This window comes from Bison bison, unplaced genomic scaffold (assembly GCF_000754665.1).
Source record: "Bison bison bison isolate TAMUID 2011002044 unplaced genomic scaffold, Bison_UMD1.0 scf7180017864390, whole genome shotgun sequence".
Taxonomy (NCBI): domain Eukaryota; kingdom Metazoa; phylum Chordata; class Mammalia; order Artiodactyla; family Bovidae; genus Bison; species Bison bison.
Window position 1 is genome coordinate 8,708,530 of NW_011494962.1, and position 20,506 is coordinate 8,729,035.

General features: G+C 38.3%; 1 protein-coding gene across 4 annotated transcripts in view; it reads left to right on the top strand.

The window, feature by feature from the left end:
• Window positions 1-20,506, top strand: part of PIK3C2G (phosphatidylinositol-4-phosphate 3-kinase, catalytic subunit type 2 gamma) — a 306,650-nt gene that overhangs the window by 71,327 nt on the left and 214,817 nt on the right. For 3 of the 4 annotated variants that reach the window (XM_010858753.1, XM_010858756.1, XM_010858754.1), the window contains 3 exons: window positions 3,109-3,211; window positions 8,179-8,249; window positions 11,767-11,830. In XM_010858753.1, coding sequence (XP_010857055.1) covers window positions 3,109-3,211; window positions 8,179-8,249; window positions 11,767-11,830 — 238 coding nt within the window. The remainder of the gene's footprint in view (window positions 1-3,108; window positions 3,212-8,178; window positions 8,250-11,766; window positions 11,831-20,506) is intronic. The other variant, XM_010858757.1, reaches the window with a different exon arrangement.

The window sequence follows — 20,506 nt, forward strand, 5'->3', positions numbered from 1 at the left end:
AGAGACTCAGGGTTCAAATAATCCCAAAGAATAATGGGAAAAATTTTAAAACAAATATGTTTAATATAAACCTATAATAACACAGTAGATGGTATTGCTATGAAGAGAATAGTTTAAATTTTCTGATCAAGAAGCAAAGTCTCAGGAATTCCTTGACGTTCCATTGCTTGGTACTCTGTGCTTCCACTGCAGGGGGCATGAGTTTGATTCCCAGATTGGGAAATTAAGATCCTGAGTACCATGTGACATGCCAGAAACAAAAAAGGCAGAGTCCAAAAATAAATTAAAGAAATTTAGCTACAAGTTAGAGACCCAGCTAAAATAAAAATGATCTTATTTTTAACATAAATGTATGTGTGCTTGATCATTTATCTCAGCCTATTTTCTTTCTTTTTTTTTAAGTGCAATAAACTCTTGTTAACTATTGCTTTGGACAAAAGGAAAGAGGATAATTTTAAGGTCTTTTTTATTGTGCACAATTTAGTATAATTCAAATGTTTTCCCTGAGAATATATTCCTATAACATAACTTTTTTAAAAAACAAAAGAAAATTTATAGGGGAAAAAAATTCCTCCCAAAATCTGAAAATTACCCAGATCTTACCCCTCTCCTCACCACACTTGAGGCAAAGATAAGGGAAGAACTAGGGCTGACTTTTAGAAGGGGGTTGAACTGACACATTTAGCAAATAATATACAGAATTTTCAGTTAAATTCAAATTTCAAAAATTTCCATTTTTCTTAGTGTATGTTTGAAACATACTTAGACTAAAAATGTTTATTCATTGTTATCTGAAATTCATGTTTATTGGTCATCTATTTTATCTGGCAACCCTAGTGAGGGACGTATGTACTGCTAAGTCGCTTCAGTCGTGTCCGACTCTGTGAGACCCCATAGACAGCAGCCCATCAGGCTACCCCATCCCTGGGATTCTCAAGGCAAGAACACTGGAGTGGGTTGCCATTTCCTTCTACAATGCATTAAAGTGAAAAGGGAAAGTGAAGTTGCTCAGTCGTGTCCCACTCTTTGCGACCCCATGGACTGAAGCCCACCAGGTTCCTCTGTCCATGGGATTTTCCAGGCAAGAGTACTGGAGTGGGGTGCCATTGCTTCTCCGGGACATATATACAAGTGGGTGAAATAGGCAGTTCAAGAAAGCAGTAGCCATATCTGAGGCTGAATTCACTGCACTGGGATCCAGGGTCCAGACTTCAACATACTGAGGAAAGGAAGCTTTGAAAGCAAGATGGGTCACCACTCTTAAAGTGGTTCCCAAAATAGGAAGAGGAACTTCAGAGGAATTTCAGAACTCTAAGCATGAAATAGATAGGGAAACAGTGGAAACAGTGACATACTTTATTTGTGGAGGGGTCCAAAATCACTGCAGATGGTGACTGCAGCCATGAAATTAAAAGACGCTTACTCCTTGGAAGAAAAGTTATGACCAACCTAGATAGTATATTGAAAAGCAGAGACATTACTTTGCCAGCAAAGGTCTGTCTAGTCAAGGCTATGGTTTTTCCAGTGGTCATGTATGATGTGACAGTTGGACTGTGAAGGAAGATGAGTGCTGAAGAATTGATGCTTTTGAACTGCAGTGTTGGATAAGACTCTTGAGAGTCCCTTGGTAGGAGATCAGCTCTGGGATTTCTTTGGAGGGAATGATGCTGAAGCTGAAACTCCAGTACTTTGGCCACCTCATGCGAAGAGTTGACTCATTGGAAAAGACTCTAATGCTGGGAGGGACTGGGGGCAGGAGGAGAAGGGGACGACAGAGGATGAGATGGCTGGATGATATCACTGACTCGATGGACATGAGTCTGAGTGAACTCCGGGAGTTGGTGATGGACAGGAAGGCCTGGCATGCTGCGATTCATGGGGTTGCAAAGAGTGGGACACCACTGAGCGACTGAACTGAACTGAACTGAAGCATGAAAAAAAAAAAAAAAGAGTTGGGGTTGGAGGAATTGAAAAGAGGAACCTGAGTATATGTAATAGAATATGAGAATAGCCCTTGGAGGAAGGCAGAAATCAATGATTCCAGAAACTCAGGGAATACACTGGCCATGTCTTATGTCTAAATTCACAGTAGAAACAATCCAAGGAACAATATAAGAGCCCTATACGAGTTGGAGATGACTGAGCGACTGAATGAACTGATGGATAGCAATAGGTTGTTTTGTTCATTATTTCACCTATGATTAGGAAATATTTAGAGAGAGAGAGAGAGAGAGAGAGAGGAAGGAAGGATGGAAGGAAGGAAGCAAGGAAGGGAGGAAAACAAAATACAATTACATCATTAAAAATGTCTGAAATGTGTAATATTTTTTATTTAATCTGCTTGTCAAGCCTTTGACATAGACATTAATATCCCAACTCTAAAACAAAAATATTGTGTTTCAGATAGTTTAACTGGCCTAAGGTCAAGGAGCTAGTACATCTGTCTCTAAACTTGTGATATTCCTACCACACGACTCTGCTTCCTTGTTACAGTGATCCCCTCATACATTTTGTGGCATCAGTTAGACCTCCCAGAAGCATGCTGTGGTCAGCTTTGAGATGGCCGGATAAAACTAACTCTGAATATGGATTCTTTATCATATCCATTCTAAAGGTGTCTAGTCATTTTTTCTAACAATGAATTTGCAAATAAGTATATCTTGTCTTTCAAACTGAATATGAGAAGACATGTCTCTATATGTCTATAGAGATATAGACGTATAGAGAGACAGATAGACAGATAGACAGATAGTTAAGGCACAGTCATTCCAGTGTCCTACTCCTTGCAATTCTATGAACTGTAGCCAGGCTCTTCTGTCCAGGGAGTTACCAAGCAAGAATACTGGAGTGGGCTGCCATTTCCTCCTCCAGGAGGGATCTTTCTGACCCAGGAATCAAACCCATGTCTCCTACATTGGCAGGCAGATTCTTTACCACTGAGCCACCTGGAAAACCATGATAGAGAGGTAGGAAGACAGAAAACTACAGATATATTTAAACTTTTATCAGAGTAAGTTCTTAAAATAAAATGACATAGAGTCAGGGAGGAAAACATACACTGGGGGAATAGTAAGAGAATAATTACGTTCATTTTTTTTTCTCTTTCAGTGATCACTATTTGGGAAGTCACAGAGTATTTCAGAAAAATAAATCTGTTATTCAACTTCATCTACAGAAAAAGAGAGACACTCCAGGAACATTATCTCGAAAGGTGAGACTTTCTTAGCATTGGCATCAGTTAGCAAATGGGTTCTTTAAGGACAGTGTTCCCATCCTTATGGATTGTTGCCATTTTGGGATTACATGGCTTAATATTTGAGTATATTTACTTAAACATAATGAAATATATGTCTATTAACAATTTGGACTAAAGCAATTATATGTACAGCGTACTGCAACCTCAGTATAATAAATCAAGTGGTCTCTTGAAAAGTCATTTATGAGTAACTTATTAATGTTATCATATTCATACAAGAATCCACCAGTAAATTAATGGGACAGAAAATGTGATGGGGAAACCATTGAAGGAAGCAAAATAACACAACTCTTGCTCTATTTGAAGACAATGGTGATATCAACACAGTTTAAATCAGGACAGATTAATATTTATAATATATATAATAAAACTCCTTAGAAAGGAATTACTGTGCTTTAGTGACAGCTTCATGCTGTTAGATATAAATTTTATTCCCTGTGTGATGTCTTGAGTTACATCAAACCCAAATTGCACAATATGCAGTAAACTTTGATATTTTAGCAGTTTTTATCTATGGAATCTTCCAATTACCTGCTTCAAGCAAAACTCCCATCACCCTGTCATCTACCTCAGATAACAGATTTCCAAGGCATGACTTTTGTTTCTAGTTTGGGGTGCTTCATCATAAAAAGTGGCAGGTAGTGCATTAGTTTGCAGTATATCTATGTGGAACATAACATAATGAGGCCAAAAGAGAGTTGTTTAGAAATATCTTTTGGAATTCATACCCAACTCAGACGGCATTGACGGCTCCAGGGCTATGCATTGAAATCTCCACAAATAAGCATTATAAAGTAACTAATACCCTTAATATTAATAAACATAAGTGTCTTCAAATTGTCCTTGGTTTTGATGAAAAAGCTGAAATTATCATACTTCATTTCAACAGGGGGAGGAGAAAATGTATAATTCTAACTCCTACTCTTATTTAGAAGCTGAATAATTGCTAAAAAGAATGTCACTGGTAGTAATTCACAAACCACTAATATTTCAGTTTCATGTAAATTAAGGTTTATTCTTGAAGTGAAGTGAAGTGAAGTCGCTCAGTCGTGTCTGACTCTTTGCGACCCCATGGACTATAGCCTACTGGGCTCCTCCATCCATGGGATTTTCCAGGCAAAAATACTGGAGTGGGTTGGCATTTCCTTCTCCAAGGGAACTTCCCAACCCAGGGATCGAACCAGAGTCTCCTGCATTGTAGGCAGATGCTTTACCATCTGAGCCACAAGGGAAGCCCCAAGGTTTATTCTTAAATGCATATAACTCCACTACTTTGATATAATATGTACTGAACACATATTTTATATCTGAAACTTTAACATTTACATTACATATACCACTTACAACTCCATGTGTCAATAGGGACACTGAATCCCAAGGAGCTCATGACCTTTCTTAGGTCACATTCATGGAACTAGTAAGCAGAGACCAGTCAGTGAGTCTCCACTGAGAATTTACGGACTATATTCAAATGTTTTAGATGTGGGTGTCAGAGCAATTAGTCAAAATTCTACCTTTATGTTTTTTTGGCTTTGTTTTGTTTTCCACAGCTGTATCCACATATCCCAAAGCCTGGGCCATGACAGGGTATTTAATGATAATTAACCACATTAAGTATATATTAGGTGTCAGGCACTGTTATTAGTGCTGTACATGTATCAATTCATAACAGCACCAAAGCAAAAACTATAGCGTGTTAGACTATATGATATTGTAGTCTTTTTTAAAACTGTTAAAAATAATATTATTTATTTATTTTTGGTTGTGCTGGGTTTTCACTGCTGCGTGGGCTTTTCTCCGGCTGTAGCAAGTGGGTGCTACTCCCTAGTTTTGGTGCACAGGCTTCTCATTATCTAGAGCACGCACTCTCGGGCATTACAGCTTCAGCAGTTGTGGCTCCCAGGCTCTAGAGCACAGGCTCAGTAATTGTGGGGCATGGGCTTAGTTGCTCTGTGGTGTGCAGGATCTTCCCAGTTCAGGGATCAAATCTCCATCTCCTGCACTGGCATGCGGATTCTTTACCGCTGAGCCACTAGGAAAGTCCTAAAGATTTTTTTGATGTGGACCATTTTTAAAGACTTTATTGAATTTGTTACAGCATTACTTTTGTTTCTTCAGTTTTTTGGTCACAAGTCATGTGGGCTCTTAGCTCTCCAATCAGGGATCAAATCGATATCCCCTGCATTGGAAGGCAAAGTCTTAAACATTAGATCACCCTAACGTTAGTTAAGACATTCATAAATTTCAAAAACTTACTCATGATATTGAAAATATTAGAGTCTGGACACTGGTGTGTTATGTCAACATGATGCATACGTTGCACTCTGATATATCACACTTTTTGTTATGAACTTTTATTACCCATGAGGTAGGTTAGATTATAATTTCACTTGAAAGTCTTATAGTTGAAGAAAATAAAAACTAATTGCCTGGTTTTATAAAATCTTCTTTCAGGACTAGATAAGCATGTTAATTAATTTAATATAACTGGATATAACTGAAACAGTTTAACAGTTTGCAACCCTTCTTCATGGTCTGAATGGCTATATTTAAAATAAATGGCCCATGATTCTTTTTCTTTTATAAACTTATGCTAAAGGAATGGTGAATGGTCTTCTATCTCAAAATTCTCTATGATTTTCATAATTTCAGCTGTATGCTAAACATTGTGAATAATTAAATTTTCTTTCTACTTAACATAAAAGTGGCTTGACAATATTGTTTCTATGTAATATTGGAACTATAATGATCACTATCATTTTACTAAGTTTACTGACACCAACACTGTTCAGGAGATATTTCAGAGTTTATTTTCAGTGTAAAAAGCATTACAAAGCTCAATTCAACTTAGATGATGGCTTTCTTATTTTAAACTGACTCCTATTATATTGATATATGATGATTTAATTCATGTTCCAAGAGATTATTCACAAAACAGGTTGATATTCTTTAAAAATCGTCCTAGATTTCAAAATTTTTAAATTCCTGTCTTTATTAAAAATGACACGAATGACTGAAACTTTTTTTTAAATTTTCTTCCTTTACATCTTTTGGGTTTGATCAAAAGTATTGCCAACGTTGTAGACATTAATCATAAAATTAAGATTTCCTTATAGCTCAAGGAAGCTTTCATAGAATATTTAAAGCAATAGATTTCTGTATGAAAAAACGGAACAAAAATACCTTAGTGTTTTTACTAAAACAAAGGTATGGCTTTCAGCTTTGCAGAAAAGTAAATTGCACAATACATTCCAAGGATACGTGCTCAAACTTCCCTCCAACTCTTTGAGATCCTTTAGATAATTTTTTTTTCTTTTAAGTGACTGTATGAAAAAGGACAATTCCCCTGCCCCAAAAAGTATCTCTGGAAGACAAGTAAAGTAGCTTTTAAATGAATATGATTATGCTATACCGAAAGATGCAAATATGTCATATTATTTACATGCTGCTTTGGTTTTAACTTCTAAAATAAGTGCATGTGTGCTCAGTCATGTCCAACTCTTTGCAACCCTATGGACTGTAGCTCCCCAGGCTCCTCTGTCCATGGGCTTTCCCTAGCAAGAATGCTGGACTGGGTTGCCATTTCCTCCTCCAGGGGATTTTCCTGACCCAGGGATCAAACCTGCATCTCCCATGTCTCCTGCATTGCAGGTTGATTCTTTACAACTGAGCCACCAGGGAAGTCTCTGAAATAAGGCAAATGTCAAACATTACAGTTCAAATCTTATTGTATTTTGACTTTAAATTTCTTTTTCCCTTCACTTTTACTGTCCTTTCCATGCCTGAACTTTAGCTTTATCTACTGCAGAAAAAGAAATTGTCTCAATCACTATCACACTTTCAGATTTCATCAACCAGAGACCTTGGATGTAAATTCCTATACAGTAAGCCTCATGTTGCCAAGTTCCTTAGCATTTCTAATAATACAAAGCCTTCCTTTTTTATAGCAGTGACCTTATTCTTTCCATGTTACTTAGCTTCTTCCCTCTTCCTCACAAAACAACCCAATATAAAAATTGATTTACCGTTGACCTTAAGCCATGTAAAGGTTTTCCTTCTGATGTTTTCTGTCAGAAACTCTAACAGGCAGTTTTAAAATTAGATTGTGTGCGTACTGACATACAAGATTATATGCACTCCAGGCACTAAGGGACTCACTGGGCTGTAAAACTTAACGGCTCTGGGTGATGAAAAAGTGCAAAGAGGATGGGGTATATTTGCTTCCTCTGCAGACCTGCATAGGGTTTTCATAGGTGCCCATTTTAGAAGAGTTGATCAAGGAGTTAAGATGAGAGTGCGTCTGTGTGAATGCAGAGATGTGGATCAGGGGGCTGCTATTTTAAGATGAGTAGTTTCTGCTCATCTTGGGAGAAAAATACAATGCCATCTGATAACTCCTGCAATTTATACCTATCAGTAGTTGTCTTTCATTAGCATAGCTCAATGTTCATGAGACGGGAAGTTCTCTTACCCTGACGGTTTAGTGGCAAGATATGGAAAATCTGAAAAATGGAGGATTCCGTTCTGTGTCTGCTGGCCAATGTGGCAAGCTGTCAAGTCTTACGCTGCCATGGATCCAAGGCCTAAATGTAAAGAAAACGTACACGTACATGGGAGAACTGGTGTCAAAATTGCCTTCCTCCTGGGATAAATTTGTATTTGACCTTGGTAGTGGCGTGATGCTTTTCAACTGTCCTTGGGGTTTATCCTCAACCAAAGAGCAGCTTTCCACTTTACTTTTGAAAAGAATGCTTCTACAGTTAAGAAGTGTCTTCTAAGGTCTTTAAAACAAAATATTAAAATGATAAATGAGGGTTATCAAAAGAGGTGAATAAAATGACAGCAGGAAGTTACGGACCTATTTTTATCTGGGATTCATTCCTCTTCACTCTATAAATATTAATATATCCTGCTATCTACAGCATGAAGATGACCACAGTCAGTTTTATCTGAACCAACTTCTAGAATTTATGCATATCTGGAAAGTATCCAGGTAAGACATTTCATTTATGTTCTAAGACTACTTTCTGACTGATTTCTCAAGTGCCAAATCACAATATTTTTCAGTTGATTGTATAAACTATCCTTTCACTAATACTGTGGAAGCTATTGTACTTTTAATAGATATCTCCCTTTGGCAAATTCTGTTAATAATTATCTATTCTTCACAGCTATTCAGATACATTTGAAGAGCTGCTAACACCTTCCAGAACAATCTAACATTCATTTAAAAATCTCTCTGCTACCAGTTATTAGATTTTCGAGGATTTTTTTCCCTCATTCATTTGGTAAATTTGATTGTGCATGTGTCACTAAGCTCTTTGTATCACTGAATTTCCATACACTGAAAATCACTATCTCCTGCTTTAAATTCCTTTCTGGAACTCCTTGAAAATAATTGGTACATTATAAACAAAGGAGAGTGAATTCAAATTGGAAAACTCAAGTGACAGCAAATGAGCATATCCTAATTGAGTCTGATATCTCAACATATGCATGTATTATTTGAAAGAATAGACATATCAAAAAGCTAACCTGGGAGAAGGTATCAGTGCTACAGGGTGAGTTTATCAGGAATTAAAGTTGTTCTGAGCTAAATGGGCAAAAAATGGAGTGTGGGAGGTATGTGTCATAAATTCTCTAAAGCACAGCCTGATATAAAAGTGAGTTAAAATTGTTTTAGTGACTATTAATAATAGCTATCACTTCCTGGAGTTCTAGTACATTTTGCATACATTATCTCATCTAATTCTCCCTTTAACCTCATAACAATACATACTACCTTACTTCGGAATCAAGGAAACTGAACTTCTGGAAGGTTAAATAACTTATCTAGGGCCGATCACTCAGTTTGTTAGTAGAAAGAGTGAGACTAATGCTGTCTGCAATTTGCAAAGGCTACATTCTTTCATTAAAATATCATGTCTTTCTCTTTCCCCCCAGTATTCAGCCTCATACCATAAAATCATAGAATGGGTAAAACAAGGAGGACTTTTGATATCACTTAATCTAAATTATTATTGTATTACTAATTATATGCTTCAGATAGGTCCCCATCAAAATGGTGTATTAAATCAAAGGTTGTGTTTCAAAATAAATTTATAAGACAACAACTACCACATCAACAAATTCAGAGAGAAACATCAAATTGGACAAATTCTTCAAAAAGTCTGGAATCCCTGGGAGTCAGATATTTGTTCTGAACTGTTTGGTGGAGGGCTGTGACTTGTAGGTGGATGCTACCTGGGGCACAGGGAAACAAAAGGAGCCTGTGACTCTTTGGAAAAGACACTGTGCGAGGAAAGGTTGAAGGCAGGAGAAGAAGGGGATGATAGAGGATGAGATATTTGGATGGCATCGCCCAATCGATGGACATGAGTTTGAGCAAGCACCAGGAGTTGGTGATGACAACTGCATGCAGGACTGACATGCTGCAGTCCATGGGGTCACAAAGAGTCAGACACAACTGAGTGACTCAACTGACTGTGAGACCCATAGGATTTATTCACTAACTTTTCATTGTCAGTAATTTTTAATTGAAGTGTAGTTGACAGACAACATTTCTTCATTCCCTTTCTTCTTTTTGTTGTTCTTCTGACTGGGTGATTTCAAGAAATCTGTCTTTAAGTTTAAGGAGTCTTCTGCTTGGAAGTTTATCAAATTCTTCGGCTCAGTCTTGTATGCTTTAGCACAAACATTTCTATCTGACTCTTGTGTTTTCTCTTTGCTGAATTTCTCATTTTGTTTCTTGCATTGTTATGCTAAATTCACTAAATTCTTTTTCTGTGTTCCCTTTTGGTTCTCTGAGCATCTTTAGAACAATTATTTTGAGTGCTTTAATCAGACAATTCTTTTATCTCCATTTCTTTGGGGTCAGTTGCCGGAAGTCTACTGTATTCTTTGGGTGGTGTCATATTTCCCTGATTTTTTGTGATCTTCGGAGAAGGCAATGGCACCCCACTCCAGTACTCTTGCCTGGAAAATCCCATGGATGGAGGAGCCTGGTGGGCTGCAGTGCATGCGATCGCTGAGTCAGACACGACTGAGCGACTTCACTTTTGCTTCTCACTTTTATGCATTGGAGAAGGAAATGGCAACCCACTCCAGTGTTCTTGCCTGGAGAATCCCAGGGAGGAGGGAGCCTGGTGGGCTGTCGTCTATGGGGTCGCACAGAGTTGGACACGACTGAAGCGACTTAGCAGCAGCAGCATAGCCTTATATCCCTGGGTGGGGAAGATCCCTCAGAAAAAGGAATGGCAACTCCCTTCAGTATTCTTGCCTGGAGAATCCCAAGGACAGAGGAGCCTGGAAGGCCACAGTCCATGGGGTCACAAAGAGTTGAACATGACTGAGCAACTAACACTTTCACTGCACACAGCCTTGCATAGCTGTCTGTACAGAGGAAGCAGCAGTCACCTCTTCTAGACTGTATGAGCTGGCTTCAGTATGGAAAGACCTTCACTCACAGGCAAGGGTACCCTGAAATGTGCTGTGACCCTGGGTGTAGTGGTGCAAGGCACCAAGCACAGAATTGTGAGACAACTCCAGGTCTGGAGGGGAGGAGAAACACAAAGTCTGCTCAGCTCAGGTCACAGGGTTCCACGGCATCCACAGCCATGTGGTCCTTGGCAAGTGCTGTGGGAGGTCTGCAGTGCTGCAGAGGCTGTTGTGATCCTCAGCCGTGCCTCCAGATAGGGACCAATGGCAGACAGCAGTTGCTGCTGGAGCTGGTCGTGTACATATACACACACACCCAGCTGTGAAGACCAGCTGCATGTGCCTGTGTAGCGACAGGGTTGGCTGCAGACACTCAGAGTTGGGCGGGAGATTGAATAGGGCTACCTGCTACTATAAAATATATTGGTGTGTTTTTAACATTGTGAATTTGTGTTATACATTTCATTATTTGATTCAATTCAGAAGTTTTCAAGACAAATAGGAAGGGAAAGTCAATAACGTTTGGGAAAATAATTTTGAATAGTGAAGCCAGAAGAATCCCTGCTCAACTCACATCTATTCCACCTAAGAGATAAAGCTGAAGCAATAAGAGGAGCTTAGGGAAAAAGGCAAAAATACCAGGAAAAACTCAGAGGTTTGGGATCAAATACAACACCACCTATGATAAATATGTCCTTAATTCTGAAAGCAATTCTCTGCAAATTTTTGCATATTTAATATTTCTTGATGTATCTGTCATTATCTCCTTATGAATCCCTTTGCAACTGACATTTTGAATTAAAAGTAGTTTCTTATAATGAACAGCCTTTGAGAGGCTTGCTTAAGATGTCAAAAATTTCTTCGGAGTTTTAAGGTTTTTAAATATGCTTGTAGCCTATCAAGTTATACAGAGGTTTTAAGGAAGACATGCAAAATGATATTTAAAATTACATCAACAGAAATCCTTAAGCCACATTTGCTATAGAATCATGGGCAAAACAATACTTGTGATAAACTTGCTAAATTTAATGTTTTCCCACTCAATTTTAAACAAAGCTCTTTTTTCTTTCCAGACAGTGTCTCTCAACAGTAATCCAAAAATATGACTCCCACCTGAAATACTTATTGAAAACTCAGGTATTAATTTTTGTTACTTACTTAATTGATCCAATAAGCATATATGTATCTTTTTCTAAAACTTTGCACATTTCTGAAGATACAAAGATTTATAAAGCAGAGGATCTACACTTTAATGGCTTTCGTTCTATCATGGCAAAACCGACAAGTAACCAGATGTATGTAATAAAGTGTCATGTGTACTGTGAAAGACCTATGTGTATATAGGACACACAAAAGAGGGTTATCGACGTTACTTATTTGATCTGAGTGTTGAAAAATGAGTGTGTCAGCCAGGGGAGGGGTGTGGTGAAGGAAAGTCAGAGGTAGGGATAACTTAAAGCAAATAACAACAGTAATAGAGCAGGTAGCAAATAGCCTGGTTTGAGTCAGAAGCTGTATGCTTTTGAAACTTTGGAATGTTAAGGTTCAAGGTGAATGCCTAGGAAAAGACCAGATGAAAGGGAGAAGCAGGAACCAAGTTATGTATGGTCTTAAGGACATTTTATGGACAATTTAATGATTTTCTAATTTATCAGCTGATGACATAAAGCCATTATGCAGGGCAGCATAATGACAGATGGGTGACTATAGGACATTTCATTAACCCAAAGAGATGAGGAGGGCATGGACAAAAGCTCTAACATGGGGTTGGAGAGGAAGGGACAGATTCATAAAAGGTGAAAATGTACAATTTACATGATTTGGTGAAAAACTGTGAACAACAAAAGAACACAGTGCCTAGACTATCTCCAGATTCCTGGAGGCTGACTGACCACATGGAGACATTAATTAACTAAACAGTGAAAGTAGGAGAAGCTAGCTTGGCAGGGAAGATAATGGATTCAGTCTAATCTATTGCCTATTAGGCATCCAAATTGTAGTCACTATTAAGCAAATCATTTCTTACAGTGTGTTCTTCCAGGGAAGGATTTTTGTTTTTCAGTCTCCCAGTCATGTCTGACTTCTTGCAATCCCATGGACTACAGCACACCAGGCCTCTCTGTCCCATACCATCTCCTGAAGTTTGACCAAGTTCGTGTCCATTGCATCAGTGATCTCATCCAGCCATCTCATCCTCTGGCACCCTCTTGTCATTTGCCCTCAATCTTTCCCAGCATCAGGGACTTTTCCACTCAGTTAGCTGTTCACACCAGATGACAAAAATACTGGAATTTCAGCTTCTGCATCAGTCCTTCCAACGAGTATTCAAGGGTGATCTCCCTTAAGATTGACTGGTTTGATCTCCTTGCTGTCCAAGGGACTTTCAGGAGTTTTCTCCAGCACCACAGTTCAAAGGCATCAATTCTTTGGTGTTCTGCCTTCTTTACAGTTCAGCTCTCACAACCATACATGACCAGTGGGAAGAACATAGCTTTGACTATACAGACTTTTGTCGGTAGAGTGATGTCTCTGCTTGTCAACACACTGTCTAGATTTTCAAAGCTTTCCTATCAAAAAGCAACTGTCTTCTGATTTCATGGTTGCAGTCACAATCCACTGTAATTTTAGAGTCGAAGAAGAGGAAATCTGTCACTGCTTCCATCTTTTCCCCCTCTATTTGCCATGAAGCAATGGAGCTGGATGCCACAATCTTAGTTTTGTTTTTATTATTTTTTTTTAATATTTAGTTTTAAGCCAGCTTTTTATTCTCCTCCTTCACCCTCAAGAGGCTCTTTAGTTCCTGTTCACTTTCTGCCATTAGAGTGGTATCATCTGCATATCTGAGGTTGTTGATGTTTCTCCTGCCTGTCTGGATTCCAACTTGTAACTCATCCAGCCCAGCATTTCTCCTGATGTGCTCAGCATACATATTAGTCTTCCACAGATAAAATACTGTATGATTACAGAAAATGAGGTAAGAGAATGTTTTTAAAACAAGTGAAGACTTCTTTTTTCATTAAACAAATGACTCTTGGTATCTATACAAAGGGTACAGATCTTAAGCAATATTAAATTGCTATCCCCAATATTAAAAAACAGTAAACAGTTCTGAAAATAATAAATTACACTTATTGATGTAGATACAAAACTCACACATGAATTCCATGTAAATAAGTAAAGATACAGTGATGACAAATACACAACTCGTCTTCCTTCCCAAAGTGTAATCCTCTCACTCTAATTCCACTCTTTCTTGAGTCTAGCCTGAATCTGGAAGTTTAAAATGTGGAATGTGCAAACAATTCACAATTATTTATATTGTTTTAAACTTCATAAAAGTGTCATAATTACTATTTCTTTGTGACTGCCATTCTTCCTAGTGTAGCATTTGAAATATATCAGGTACCCAGGGCATATTAAGGCTCCATTCCCATGTCATTTATGGCTCTTGACTATACACAGTTATACTGTGGAGGTTATCATACCTTACTTATGGATGAATTTTAATTACCTAAGTGTCTTAGTACTGCTCATGTATAACAGATCCATGATAATTAATTTAATTTTCAAATGCAGTGGTTTGGTCATATCACTTATATATGAGGCCTCCAATACTTTAAAAGAAATCATTTTTTGAAAGAAAGCAATTTTTCCAATACAACTGAAAAGTTGGCAAACCATCAAAGAAATACTGTCTTTATATTATCACAGGCAAATAGTTATTATCACCACATCTGAATTATTTTATAAATAGGCCAGAATGTCTGCAAATTTCCACATGAACTCTCTGTAAACCAATGAATTTTTTAAATGACATTTCTTCCTATGAAGCATCAACAGCTAAATATCTAAGAAGTGAGAACAGACTGTGATATTATCAATTTACAATATTGCACTTTCTGTTTGTTTGACAAGTGCATTAAGTAGCATTTCATCAACACTGAAAATAGTTAACAATTTGAAGAATAATGTTTTTATCTTCCTCATACTTGAATTATTATATGATTTGACAAAATAACAAGCGGGTCAAATAAATTTGCCATGAATATTACTGAATAATATGGATAACTTAAATTTCCAAATATTTTGTTTCATCAGCAATGGCTATTGGCATATTTTACATTTGACACATTTCAGATTGTGTATCCTAACTTATGCTTGCTAAACAGCTAATTTTGTAAGTAATTTACATAGAGCTTTTCCTTTCAGCAATTTTCCCCCCTCTATTCTATTCTACTAATAATTAAGGGATGTTTTCCATATTCATGCTATATTCTGAATTCATTGCTAACATTTAGGAGAAATTAAGAACAGAAGAAAGAGAAAGAATTTTCCCCGGAGGTGTTACTTAATGCTTACTTAGTACAAATTACTAAACTATTTATTTAATGGAATCAACAGAAATCAAAGTCAGAACCATGCTCTGAAGTTGCTAACAATCTGGCTGGAAAGAGCATTTTCACATAAAGCACACAGAGAGGTAAATCTCCAGGAGAAAGCAGTGAAAAGCCAGATTTCCATTAGGTGGAAGAATCAGCTTCTGATTCAAAGTTGCTGTCTCCTAGTAGCCTCTAATGCACTGTCTCCAAAATTTTTATTTAAATGCCAAGTAGGACCTTTAGAGAAAGTTAGCAATCCCAATCACTGAGGACACACTTACACTGGGATCTAGTAACTGATGAACTAATTGTAGATCAAATGGATCTGGATTGAAAAAAATCCAGCCATGCTTCAAAATGTAGGTTGGCTTCATGAAACATCTGCTTGGTATAAAAAGAGCTAAGAGCCTCCAAACATTTTACCTTCAAGCACATGACTCAGAGGCTGTACCAACTAGATAACCAGACAAAAAGTGAAAAAGGCACCTCTATGCACCTCATTTGTTTGTGTGTGTCTGTGCTAAGTCTCTTCAGTTACATCCGACTCTTTGCGACCCTGTGGACTGTAGCCTGCCAGGGTCCTCAGTCCACGGGATTCTCCAGGCAAGAATCCCAGAGTAGATTGCCATGTCTTCCTCCATGGGGTTTTCCTGGTCCAGGAATCAAAGCCAGAAGTCTCCCAAGGCTCCTACACTGCAGGCAGATTCTTTGCCACTAAGCCAACAGGGAAGCCCCTCTCTATTGTTCAGGTGTAACTAACTCAATGAGGAAGGCAGAATAATTCTTTTCTCACACCATCCTCAAGACCAAAATCTAACAGTTTTTAGCCTCTAAACAGAAATCAAAAATTCCATTTATAAGGAGAAAGAAAGTGGGCACACAGGGATCTGATAATATATATTTAGTATTTTTAGGACAATAGCTTTCTTAGTAATAAGCAGACTGACTGTTGGATTTTCAGAAGTTCCAATTTCAAACATAATTTAACCAGAGTGGCAGTAAAGACAAGAGTTAGGAGCAGAGATTCCAAATGTATGTGTAAACATTCTGCCACAGGATAGGCTTTAATTCATCAATCCTTGAGTTTATATTATTCACTACTAGAGTGAAGATAGTAAAATAATATTGTTAAAAATTAACAAAGCAGTAGATGTAATGTGCTTAATATTATATACTGGCTGGAAGATAAAAAATGTTGAAGTAAAAGATAAGTACAAGTTGATTTATTGTTATTAGAGTTACTATTTTTAACACTGTCACTAAAGTAGAGGATTGTATATGATCCAAAAGAAAAATGTCACAAAACTGATTCACAACAGAATATAATAGGAGGGAAAGGAACAAAAATAATCATTAGAAAATAGAGTAAAATGAATAGGTAACATGGACCAGCTAAAAGGTCACAAAAGGAGAAGTCAAGGAAATGAAGGAGATAAGTCAGGTTAAAAAGGAAGTAAAACACCTTTGCAGAACTGGAACCTATCTTAGCAGAAAAAAGGGGCAGATTGAAACTACTAAAAGTCAAACCTATGTATAGAACACTGCCAGACAGGAATAAGAAGAAACAATGAAAGATCTTCAGTAAGGAAGATAATTACTACCCAAAGTAATTTGTATTCTAAGTGGGCTTCCCTGGTGCCTCAGACGGTAAAGAATCTGCCTGCTAACGTAAGAGACCTGGGTTTGATCTCTGGGTCGGGAAGATGCTCTGAAGGAGAGAATGGATTCCCACGCCAGTGTTCTTGCCCAGAGAATTCCATAGACAGAGGAACCTGGCGGGCTACAGTCCATGGGGTTGCAAAGAGTCAGAAACGATCGAGTGACTTTCACTTTCAAGAGAGATATAAAGAGTTTCATCAGAATAATGACATAATCTGATGACTTAAGAGTTGTGCAATGAGTTATGTAATACATGAAGAGTGCACACACATAAATTAAAGAACTGAATAGGCAATCTTATTACATAAGTTTGGTACAAAATATTGCCAGTATCCTAAGATCTATCTATATGCCTCTTTATATCTCTTGGCTTCTCCATAAGAGTTATTCTTTGAAGAAAAGCCACTTTGAACCTTTTCTTTGCCATTTCACCATGGAAGTATGCATCCATTAGCAGTTTGCACCTCAGATATTTCAGATTTGGTTTTATTCCATCACAATAAAGAAAACATGGCACTAAAGTGAGTCACATGAATTTTTTTGATTTTTCAGTATGTATAAAAGTTTTGTTTACACTGTTGCTGCTGCTAAGTCACTTCAGTCGTGTCCAACTCTGTGCGACCCCATAGACGGTAGCCCACCAGGCTCCTCTGTCCATGAGATTCTCCAGGCAAGAACACTGGAGTGGGTTGCCATTTCCTCCTCCGATGCATGAAAGTGAAAAGTCAAAGTGAAGTCACTCAGTCGTGTCTGACTCTTAGCGACCCCATGGACTGCAGCCTACCAGGCTCCTCCATCCATGGGATTTTCCAGGCAAGAGTACTGGAGTGGGGTGCCATTGCCTTCTCCTGTTTACACTGTAGTAAGTGTGTAATTACATTATGTCTTAAAACGTACAATCTCTGTCCCTTAATTAAAAAATAATTTCTTGCTTTGATTCACTTCAGTCACTCAGTCGTGTCCGATTCTTTGCAAAACCATGAACCACAGCACGGCAGGTCTCATTGTCCATCACCAATTCCCAGAGTCCACTCAAACCCATGTCCATTGAGTCAGCGATGCCATCCAACTATCTCATCCTCTGTTGTCCCCCTTCTCCTCTTGCCCTCAATCTTTCCCAGCATCAGGGTCTTTTCAAATGAGTCAGTTCTTCCCATCAGGTAGCCAAAGTATTGGAGTTTCAGCTTCAACATGAGTCCTTCGAATGAACACCCAGGACTGATCTCCTTTAGGATGGACTGGTTGGATCTCCTTGCAGTTCAAGGGACTCTCAAGAGTCTTCTCCAACACCACAGTTCAAAAGCATCAATTCTTCTGCGCTCAGCTTTGTTTATAGTCCAACTCTCACATATATACATTACCACTGGAAAAACCATAGCCTTGACTAGACGGACCTTTGTTGACAAGGTCTCTGCTTTTCAATTATCTGTGTAGGCCAGTCATAACTTTCCTTTCATGGAGTAACAGTCTTTTAATTTCGTGGCTGCGGTCACTATCTGCAGTGATTTTGGAGCCCCCAAAAATAAAGTCAGCCACTGTTTCCACTGTTTCCCCATTTGCCATGAAGTAATGGGACCAGATGCCATGATCTTAGTTTTAAGAATGTTGAGCTTTAAGCCAACTTTTTCATTCTCCTCTTTCACTTTCATCAAGTGGCTCCTTAGTTTTTCTTCACTTTCTGCCATAAGGGTAGTGTCATCTGCATATCTGTTATTGATATTTCTCCCAGCAATCTTGATCCCAGCTTGTGCTTCATCCAGCCCAGCATTTCTCATGGTGTGCTCTGCATATAAGTTGAATAATCAGGGTGACAATATACAGCCTTGACGTACTCCTTTTCCTATTTGGAACCAGTCTTTTGTTCCATGTCCAGTTCTAACTGTTGCTTCCTGACCTGCATATAGGTTTCTCAAGAGGCAGGTCAGGTGGTCTGGTATTTCCATCTCTTTCAGAATTTTCCACAGTTTATTGTGATCCAGACAGTCAAAAGCTTTGGCATAGTCAATAAAGCAGAAATAGATTGTTTTCTGGAATTCTCTTGCTTTATCGATGGTCCAAAGGATATTGGCAATTTGATTTCTGGTTCCTCTGCCTTTTCTAAAACCAGCTTGAACATCTGGAAGTTCATGGTTCACAGATTGCTGAAGCCTGGCTTGGAGAATTTTGAGCATTACTTTACTAGCATGTGAGATGAGTGCAATTGTGTAGTAGTTTGACCATTCTTTGGCATTGCCTTCCTTTGGGATTGGAATGAAAACTGACCTTTTCCAGTCCTGTGGTCACTGCTGAGTTTTCCAAATTTGCTGGCATATTGAGTGCAGCACTTTCACAGCATCATCTTCCAGGATTTGAAATAGCTCAATTGGAATTCCATTACCTCCATTAGCTTTGTTCATAGTGATGCTTCCTAAGGCCCACTTGACTTCACATTCCAGGATGTCTGGCTCTAAATGAGTGATCACACCATCGTGATTATCTGGGTCATGAAGACCTTTTTTGTATTCTTCTGTGTATCCTTGCCACCTTGTCTTAACATCTTCTGCCTCTGTTAGGTCTCTACAATTTCTGTCCTTTATCGAGCCCATATTTGCATGAAATGTTCCCTTGGTATCTCTAATTATTTTGAAGAGATCTCTAGTCTTTCCCATTTTATTGTTTTCCTCTATTTCTTTGCATTGATCATTCAGGAAGGCTTTCTTCTCTCTGCTTGTTATTCTTTGGAACTCTGCATTAAAACGGGTATATCTTTCCTTTTCTCCTTTGCTTTTCATTTCCCTTCTTTAGAAATATCAACCCAAACACTTGAGCTTTCAATGAATTGTAATCTTTTTTGCTGATAGAGGGTACTCCTTGATGTTGATGTCTGTTGAAGGTTGGCGTGCCGCAGCAATTTCTTAAGAAAATGATGAAGTCTGCCACATTGGTCGACTCTTCCTTTCATGAATGATTTCTCTGGGGCATGCAATGCTATTTGATAGTACTTACTGATAGTAGAACTTCTTTCAAAATTGGAAGTCAATCCTCTCAAACACTGTCACTGCATTATCAACTAAGTTTATTTAATATTCTAAATCCTTGGTTGTGATTTCAAAAGTCTTCATAGTGTCCTCACTAGGAGTAGTTTCCCTTTTGAGAAACCACTTTCTTGGCTCATCCAGAAGACTCAGCTCTTCATCCTTCAGGTTTTATCATGAGATTGCAGCAATTCAATGCCATCTTCAGGCATCATTGTATCTATGTGTGTATGTATGCTCAGTCACTCAGTCACTCTGATTCTTTGCAGCCCCAGGGATGTAGTCTGCCAGGCTCCCCTGTCCATGGATTCTCCAGGCAAGAATACTAGAGTGGTTTGCCATTTCCTCCTACAGGGGGTCTTCCTAACCCAGGGATCAGACTCATGTCTCCAAAATTGGCAGGCAAATTCTTTACCACTAGTGCCACCTGGGAAGCCCCTCACTGTACCTATACATATGGGTGTATGATTTTCTCATTCATTATTTTCAATTTTTGAAAAATTTTTGCACTACTATAGATACAGTAAGGGGATTCTCAGGTGGAACTATTGGTAGAGAATCCACCTGCTGACTGGTGATGGAAGTCAAGTCCGATGCTGTAAAGAACAATATTGCACAGGAACCTGGAATGTTAGGTCCATGAATCAAACTAAATTGGAAGTGGTCAAACAGGAGATGGTGAGCATAAACATCAACGTTTTAGGAATCAGTGAACTAAAATGGACTGGAATGGGCAAATTTAACTCAGATGACAATTATAT